General features: G+C 37.8%; 1 protein-coding gene across 1 annotated transcript; it reads left to right on the top strand.

The window, feature by feature from the left end:
* The first annotated feature begins 367 nt into the window (after window positions 1–367).
* On the top strand, window positions 368–2,794 carry LOC149251354 (uncharacterized). The gene has a single exon (XM_089459368.1). The coding sequence runs from the start codon at window positions 579–581 to the stop codon at window positions 2,730–2,732; it is 2,154 nt and encodes a 717-aa protein (XP_089315494.1). The 5' UTR covers window positions 368–578; the 3' UTR covers window positions 2,733–2,794.
* The last annotated feature ends 7,156 nt before the right edge of the window (window positions 2,795–9,950 follow it).

A 9,950-nucleotide genomic window follows, 5' to 3' on the forward strand; every position in this document is an offset into this window, starting at 1 on the left:
GTAGATCTGAAATTAAAATAAATATTTCATCCCTATAGAAACTTAGCAGATCCCAAATTAAAATAAATCTAGGCTTTGCATATTTACTATATATTTGTTCTCTAGTTCAACGATCTAACTATGTCCAAACAATGAACCAAAAATAAATAGTTAAAAACGAGTTGACTTAAAAATCCATATGATTGCTTCCGGAAAATATATTTTTATAAATTATAAATCACAAAACCCTGCATTCTAAACTAGATGTAAGCTAATAAAACACATATCAAAATTACATCTAAATTTAACGTAACACACACATGATGAAAAACATAATGCCTCTCTTGGATTTCTAAGGGATGTTTTACACCTATGGTCCCTAAAATGAGCACAAAATATTCCCATCAACTTTTCTTAAATGATAATCATTTAAAATCACCAAAATTGGTGAAAAAATGCCAACCACCTTCACCCCAGCTACATCAAACTGAGAATAACAATTCTTCATGAATCCATTTGTGGGTTTATTTGTTGGAACTAACACATGCAAGCTAAACACAGAGCAGTGGCATTGTTTGCCACTTATGCAGGTTTGATCGATGTGGCGCAGCGGCCGCCTTACGGAAAACCTTCGCTTAAAAACCAATATATGGTTCATCACATGCGTTTCTCGTCATTATTCAAAAGTGGGCAATGGCTACTATTTTGGTGAACAATCGTGGGAGCAGAGTCACAGTAGAAATTTGCATCTGCCTGCAAGGCTCTCCTCTTCCAATATCAGGCGTAAACGGCACGAAGAAAATGGTTCTCCAGGAACCGATGGGGTAAACATGGCATCATGGAATAAGATGATTACAAGCCACGCTTATAACGGCAGAATTGATGTTGCACGGCAGGTGTTTGACGAAATGCCGGAAAGAAATGTGGTGTCATGGACATCCATGATATCTGCGTATGTAGGTTATGGAAAAATGGAGGATGCAAGGAAATTGTTTGACGAAATGCCTGAACGAAATGTGGTCTCCTGGACTGCCATGATTGCAGGGTATGCTCAGAATGGTAGACTTGAAGATGCATGCCAACTGTTTGAAAAAATGCCTGAACGAGATGTGATTTCCTGGAATGCAATGCTGGCTGGGTATGCCAGAAATGGGCGAATAGAGGATGCGGGTCGACTGTTTAACCAGATGCCCAATCGAGATGTAGCCTCGTGGAATTCAATGATTTCTGGGTATGCATCTAACGGAAGAATAGAGGATGCACGCTACTTTTTTGACATGATGCCTGAGCGAAATTTCGTCTCGTGGACTGCAATGATTGCGGGTTATATCAATGATGGCAGAGTAGACGAAGCGCGGGAATTGTTTGGGAAAATGCGTAAGCGGAATTTGATCGTGTGGAATTCAATGGTTTTGGCATATGCAAAGAAAGGAAGACTGGAGGATGCACGCGATTTGTTTGAACAAATGCCTAAGAGAAATGTGGCGGCATGGACTCTGATGGTTACAAAATATGCAGAGTGCGGTAAAATAGAAGAGGCAAGACATCTCTTTGACAAAATGCCCAAACAGAATGTGGTTTCCTGGACTGCAATGATCGAAGGATACATCCGTAATGGACAGATAGAAGATGCACGCACTCTGTTTGATGAAATGCCTGAGCGTGACGTTGTCTCGTGGACCACTATGATTGCAGGATATGCTAAAAGTGGAAGATTAGAGGATGCACGACATCTGTTTGACAAAATGCCTGATCAAAATGTAGTTTCTTGGAATGCCATGATTGCAGGCTATGAGCGAAATGGAAATGAAGTGTTAGCACTAGAACTCTTTTTGCAAATGCAACAGACAGGCATTAATCCTAGTCAGGGAACCTTCACCAGCACCTTGAGTGCTTGTGCCCGTCTAGCAACTCTGGAACAGGGCAAACAAATCCATGCAAAAACCATCAAAATGGGATATAAATGGGATCTTCTTGTGAGCAATGCACTGATTACAATGTACTCGAAATGCGGGGATATTGATGAAGCATGCCGAATTTTTGACAAAATGCCTGTACGGGACCTATTTTCATGGAATGCTATAATTGGAGGACATGGTCAACATGGGAACAGCAATCAAGTTCTTGAACTGTTTCAACAGATGAAATTTACAGGCATTAAACCAGACAATATCACCTTAGTTGGTGTTTTGTCTGCGTGCTGTCATGCAGGCCTTGTTGATGAAGGCCGGTGCTATTTTTTATCGATGTCCACGGAATGGTCATTAACCCCAAGATTAGAGCACTATGCCTGCATGGTTGACCTTCTTGGCCGCTCCGGTTATCTAGACGAGGCAGAGGATCTTGTGAACAATATGCCAGTTGAACCAACTGCTAGAGTTTGGGGAGCTTTGCTTGGAGCCTGCAGAATTCATGGCAACATGGAGATAGGAAATCGTGCTGCACAATGTCTTTTCAATTTGGAACCACAAAATGCAGGAACATATGTCTCGATGTCACATTTGTATGCCATGGCTGGCAGGTGGGATGATCTAAAAAGGCTGAAAGAGATGATGAAAGAGAGGAGGATAAAGAAGCAGGCAGGATGTAGTTGGATTGAGATCAAGAATTGTGTTCATGCATTTGTTGCAGGGGACAAATCACACCCGCTGACGGAAAATATTTATGCTGTGCTTGAACAACTGATGGGGCAGATGAAGCAGGCAGGGTATTCCCCGCCCAATGAAAACAATGCACTAGATAACATGGACTAGAAGAAGGAGCGACGTTCTGCTGCATCTTAACATTGACGGATGGTGGTGCCTCACCGACAACATCACAATGCTGCTGGTGCTTGGAACAATGGTAATTCATATAAACAGCAGCACGGTCGCTGGGGTACCTATTCATATCTCTAGCTCAGATGTGCGTGGTCACCATCAATTTCAGTTGGAAGATGTTCAACCGTATGCAGGAGCCACACAGCTTATTATTTGTATTTGGAAGATGTTGAGTGGCTGGGGTACCTATTCATATCTCTAACTCAGATGTGTGATACACCATCAATTACACTTGGAAAATGTTCAACCGTATGCATGAGCCACACAGCTTATTATTTGTATTTGCCCGACCTTGGTATTAAACGCATTTTGGATATCACAAGCATAGTTTTATCTTAAATATGGATCGAACATAAGCTGAGAGGGATCCATCCAATTTCTTCAAGTGCAAATATTTTTTTGAGCCAACATTATTTAAATGTTTGTAATGCTTTGTATAGTTATTTAATTATTTTATTTTTAGATTTCTTACAATTTTTATTTTGGCGGACCTGAGCACTCCATCATTTTGTTGTGTTGCGTTTGCTGTTATGGTAATGTTGTCTGCTATTTTCTGCAAATTTTGAGGTTTTAATTCATGTTTAAGTGTTTATGAATTGACATAAAAGACTTAAAAGGCTCTAATTTAATCACTTGCAATTTATCATAATCCTCAAACAGTGTCATATACAGATCACACAGATCACTAAGGAAGTTGGGGAGCTTGAGAAAGAAAAAGAAAACGTGTTCAAGATAATAATTGAACAAAGTAGCCAGATTAAGGATATGGAAGTGGAGATGGAAAGACTTCTCAAGGAAACTGAGCAGTCATCACAGCGAGCCATAGTTCATCTAACAATAGTGCCTATTTCAGTTGCAACCACAGCAGGAGCATCTACATCGACAACAACAGAAGCATAGACCACAGATTCCTCAAATGAGTTGGTTAAAGCTATGGAAGACCTATCCATCAGAGGGTAGGAAATTGAAAAATTAAAAACCCAAATTAAAACTTTGGCAGAATCAGAAAATGAAGATAGATAATTGATACGTAGCAGAAATTAGAACTGCAGAAATCTCACAGGCTAACCCAAAGGATTGAGCAACGAGAGAATGAGTTTGTGATGGCTCAAACACTAGCACATGCTAAAGAATGCATATGGGTTGAGATAAATGAGGCCATCACAAAAATTTGGCCTTCAATTGAAATAATATTTGAACAGGATGACTTAATACAAAAATCAAAGGAGTTATTGGAAGAAGTCAGAAATAGTTTGGGACATACGCCAGGGGAAGCTAACACTTTAATTAAAATTTTGAATTCAGAAACAAAGGATGAGTTAGCAGATTTTGAAATTCCAGATGGGACAAAGACTATCAAAAATCAAAGGAGTTATTGGAAGAAGTCAGAAATAGTTTGGGACATACGCCAGGGGAAGCTAACACTTTAATTAAAATTTTGAATTCAGAAACAAAGGATGAGTTAGCAGATTTTGAAATTCCAGATGGGACAAAGACTATCTTAGAAATTAGAAGAATCCTTATTAGAAGGAGCTTGCTAGTACAGTGAGAAAACAAATGCCAACATTTGGAGACCAATATCCAGAAGTTTCATAAGAAATTTAATGCATTAAATTTGAAAGGACTACCAATACTAAAGGGAATTGGAGACAAGTTAGTGCCCCTAACGGATTATCAACAGAAGTTGGACTCAATAGCCCTGGACAATTCAAAGTTTTCAGCTATTAAAGACTCAATCATGGGAAAAGTTTTCATGGAGGCTTTGGAATTTGATTTGCTTATCAAAGCTGAAAACAAGCATTTATTTCTAGTCAAACCAACTTTCCAAAAATACACCGAGGTAGATGAGACACAAAAAATTGGTTAAAATGCCAGTTCCAATCATAATCCTCAAACAGTTTCATATACAGATCACACAGATCACTAAGGAAGTTGGAGAGCTTGAGAAAGAAAAAGAAAACATGTTCAAGATAATAATTGAACAAAGTAGCCAGATTAAGGATATGGAAGTGGAGATGGAAAGACTTCTCAAGGAAAAGGAGCAGTCATCACAGCTAGCCATAGTTCCTCTAACAATAGTGCCTATTTCAGTTGCAACCACAACAGGAGCATCTACATCGACAACAACAGAAGCATAGACCACAGATTCCTCAAATGAGTTGGTTAAAGCTATGGAAGACCTATCCATCAGAGGGCAGGAAATTGAAAAATTAAAAACCCAAATTAAAACTTTGCAGGATCAGAAATTGAAGATAGATAATTCATACATAGCAGAACTGCAGAAATCTCACAGGCTAACCCAAAGGATTGAGCAACTAGAGAATGAGTCTGTGATGGCTCAAACACTAGCACATGCTAAAGAATGCATATGGGTTGAGATAAATGAGGCCATCACAAAAATTTGGCCTTCAATTGAAATAATATTTGAACATGATGACTTAATACAAAAATCAAAGGAGTTATTGGAAGAAGTCAGAAATAATGTGATGGCTCAAACACTAGCACATGCTAAAGAATGCATATGGGTTGAGATAAATGAGGCCATCACAAAAATTTGGCCTTCAATTGAAATAATATTTGAACAGGATGATTTAATACAAAAATCAAAGGAGTTATTGGAAGAAGTCAGAAATAATTTGGGACAGACGCCAGGGGAAGCTAACACTTTAATTAAAATTTTGAATTCAGAAACAAAGGATGAGTTAGCAGATTTTGAAATTGCAGATAGGACAAAGACTATCTTGGAAATCAGAAGAATCCTTATTAAAAGGAGCTTGCTAGTACAGTGAGAAAACAAATGCCAACATTTGGAGACCAACATCCAGAAGTTTCATAAGAAATTCAATGCATTAAATTTGAAAGGACTACCAGTACTAAAGGGAATTGGAGACAAGTTAGTGCCCCTAACGGATTATCAGCAGAAGTTGGACTCAATAGCCCTGGACAATTCAAAGTTTTCAGCTATTAAAGACTCAATCATGGGAAAAGTTTTCATGGAGGCTTTGGAATTTTATTTGCTTATCAAAGCTGAAAACAAGCATTTATTTCTAGTCAAACCAACTTTCCAAAAATACACCGAGGTAGATGAGACTCACAAAAAATTGGTTAAAATGCCAATTCCAAATGAAGATAGATGGGACCAACTATGTCAAATTTTGGAGTAAAAATTGTTTTATCTTCAGTAACAAAGCAGCACTTTTCCAGGCCCAATCATCAACAACAAGCCTCGAAGATAGTGCCAGATCATCACAACTGTTTCAGCTATCTATATTTTTGTTCTATTTTTACAAACAATTTAGGATATTTTGTAAAAGATCTTGAGGTTTTCACTCAAGATATTTTTTTGATAATTTTGTATAAGTACTTCCCAAATCGAAGTACAAATGTTGGGACTTGTAGCAAGAAAGGACTACCATTTGATGTAAAGTTGTTCACTGAGATAAAGTGATCATTTCTCATTAATACAGACAATGTTCCAGGATTCATTTGTTAGGCTTAATTGGTGATGTTTATTCTACTTGTAATGTTGTAATATCTCTGTTTTTTTCATATGTGTTTCTTTCCTCTATTGTTTAAAAGAAAATTATGAGCTGAACTTGTTTAATTACACTTTGTCCTGGCTTTAAAGCAATATATATGTTTTCCAATTGAAACTAAATATAGCATTCTTAATTGCTCTATGTTTCATTGATTTTGAACTTTTTTCCTCCCCATCACTCCATCAAGCTTTGAAGATCCAATGGCCTTCCTACATTGCCCTGTTATTTCTGGTTTGATATTTATGCACTTGATCACTCTAAGACTTTGACTTCATTGCCCAATGGCCTTACCTTGCAATTTTAACTAAACAATTCAAAAAACTAAACTTTGAACCTCACATCTAGCCTAAAATCCCACCACAACAAATCTAAATCTAACAGAGAGATCCTTCTCTGAGTTTAGAAGGGTTAGCTTCTAAACTTAAAAGTGGTTTTGTGGTTACCTCTGCGTTCCTTTCACAGACTTAAGAAATTACAGAGTGATAACACCTGTGAAGTGGGTGCCTATTATGGGCCACCTGACAAAACCAACCTAAATTCCAGTGAAAACAATCATTCATTAGAGACTAAGATCATATAAGCATCTAAGTGGACCAAACTTATATGTTAAGGACATATTAATATTTCAAACTTGGATCACCTTTTGATATCTAACTAAACAAAGTCACATAAAGGTGTTCCCTACCTTGATAGAGGTGGCTAACGGTCAACCTCGTCAGGTGCTTCCAACCCCTAAGGGAAAGTGGAATTTTCAACATCAACCCCTCAATCACAAGGTGTTAGTGCAAATGAGTGACAATGGAGGGGGAAAGACTTCATCGCCAAGTGTCGTGGTCCAAGGAATTAGCTAATGGAGGTCCACATCCTAAGTGTATAGATGTAATGGAGGAGCGATCAACCTACTCGGCCTACTTTTTCCACCTGTCCAATGTGTCTTTTACTTCTTTTTAATAATGCTTTTATTTTGGGTGCATAGCTCAAGGGTTAGAGTTGGCTCTTTATGATGTAACATTTAATATTACCCCTTAATATGAGACAGTTTATCGCTCATCAAGGTTGGGACATGCAAGGGTTTCTTTTGATTAAATGAAGCACTAAGTGCTCAAGAACCGAGTGATGGCTAATGAGGAGGGTAGAGTTCATGATAAGATTTTTCCCACACACTAACTTATGTCTCGACCATATTTTTCATTTTGATTTTCTTCCTTTTCTTTCACTATGGCCATAACATGTTTTTGTGTTCTTTTAGTTGCATCAACCTCTAGGGAAATGATTCCAAGCCCTACTCAAATATGTGGATAAGTGGGTGTCAAATTCCAATGAACTAATGACAAGTTAGACTCTAAGAATGGAGGTGGTATATAAGGGGTTTGTAATGTGAGATGGAAAGTGTCAAGTATGGTATAGGGAAAATGAACATGTTCTTTCGATCCAAGTTTTCCAAGTAGTGCCCCTCCTATAACTCTAAGGCGTCAAGGGAGGTCCCACTAAACTAGGGTCAAATATTAATCCCCCTCGGTAAGGTGAGAGAACAGATTTATAGTCAAGATCGTTCAATCTTCCAACTTGCCCATTTATCCATACTAAATGCCCAAAACAAACAAGTATAAACACCGAATTGAAAAATGATCAAAGTACCTTTTGTATAGCAGCCCACCTTCATCCAAGAAGAAATGTCGAATGGAAAAAGGCATGTCACTGATGCAACTGGCGAAGGTACATGGCATATTATCATAAAGAAGTGAATATCAGGGGTTGTTGGTTGGTTGTCTGTCCAAATGTAGGAGAAGAGTTTTTTCCTATGGGGTTACCTATTTTGGTGGGTAATGGGCTTCAACACCTTTCCCTTTGTTCCAACCATAGATTTTCTCCTTACTAATCCCATTTGGGTCCATTTCCTTAATTTCCCTCTTCATTTTTAGGGGTATCACTCTCAATAACATCAGTAATGCTTTATGGAAATTTCTCTTCAAGAGTGAGGAAAAAAGGAATAGACACGATTATTTATGTGTGTATTTATGTTGACATGGACTTCAATAAGAGGTTTCCAACATAAATGAATTTGGTAGCCACATATTACACATGGACTCCAAAGATGGACTTTGAACAGGTATCATTCTATTTTTAGCATGTTATGATATAGGAAACATATCAATACAATGTCCCAAGCATCCCAAGGGTGAAAGAAGAGCACTCACTGATAAATAAAGATCCCTTCATCATCGTTGTGGAGTTGCAGCTAAAATAGAACACAACTACACTTGCATCACAGAATATGTTCTCCATTGAAAGCACTATCTTAGCGAAAGAAGGTCTCTCCCCTACTAGCCAAGACATTAATGTCATTAGAGAAGACAAAAGTGTTGAAAAGTGTGCAACAAAAAATGCTAAAAATAGAAGATGCTAAAAATAACACTACTATATAGCCCGGCTATAAATCGCAGTTCAGCCATTGGTGATCTTAGCAACAATGGGTGAAAAGTGAAAGTGCTAAAAATAGCATTTCGGGATCCCTTCTTATTTTAGTCAGTCCCTTGACTAAACATAGGAAGTAAAATTCGAATTTGATATCTATAGCAGTTTGGAAATTAATTAATTAATTCAACTTGAGTTAATTAGTTAAGGAAAATCAAACTTGAAGTCTATGTTGAGGACATGCAACAGTGTCTCCATTAATTGAGGAATTGAACCTTCAGTTAAAGAGATAAGGATGAGTTGTAATATTGAGTTGTAATGAGTTGACTTAGTTTAAATTAGTCAAGTCCAGTTAGATTAATTTAACAGTTTGTTAAATTAATGAGAGTTCAGTTAGTTAATGCTTGCATGCAACTACTGTATTTCAGATAACTGAGTATTCACTCATGGATAACTCATGCATGTCAGTTCAGTCAGAGACCCAGTTGAGATCAGATGGAGGGACAATGTACTCTCTGTTGCTAGGATATTCCTTGGTGAATATTCCTTGCAGGCAGAAGGAATATTATTCCTTATGGATTGCGCAGTTGGACCTGAGGTTACAGTGAGTGTGATGAGGCCAATTCACACGTGATATCATTGGACCCCAATCAAAACTGCGCAAGGAAATAGGAGGCTTGGAGGGCTTGAGGAAGATATATTCTATGTCTATCGAGTCTGTGAGCTGTATTATTTGATTACAGAGAGAGCAGGATAGCTTGAGGGCTGATTCTTTTTGTAACTTGAACAAGATTTCCACTTGTATGATAATACAGAGTTGAGGCTTTAGGGTAGTGCTTTCCCTAGTGATATATCTTGTGTGTTATGGTTGATTACTTCTCATTATCAGTTATATCTGTTCATGCTTGATGTTATTCATGTTCGATTAAGCTTCCACTAAATTGTTTGTAGAAGTAGATCAAGTGTTTTGCTTTAGTACATTGCATTACCAGGTGATCTACAGTGGGAATTTCTACATGGTATCAGAGGAAAGGTGATCAAGGAAGAACACTATACAAGCAGGAGAAGTTCGAAGTTTGGTTTCTGAATATTGAATTGAGTTCTTATCACATCTATTTCACCAATGGCGTTTAGTGGTTTAAGACTCGAATATGCCTTTGATGGCAATTTGAATTATATAGCCTGGAAGGATCGCATG

The sequence above is a fragment of the Pinus tabuliformis genome, chromosome 7 (assembly GCF_031772625.1).
Source record: "Pinus tabuliformis cultivar Carrire ecotype Pingquan chromosome 7, CPIR1, whole genome shotgun sequence".
Lineage (NCBI taxonomy): Eukaryota > Viridiplantae > Streptophyta > Pinopsida > Pinales > Pinaceae > Pinus > Pinus tabuliformis.

Coding starts and splice junctions, on each gene's coding strand:
- LOC149251354 (XM_089459368.1), top strand. CDS start 579: ATGTGGCGCAGCGGCCGCCTTACGGAAAACCTTCGCTTAAAAACCAAT.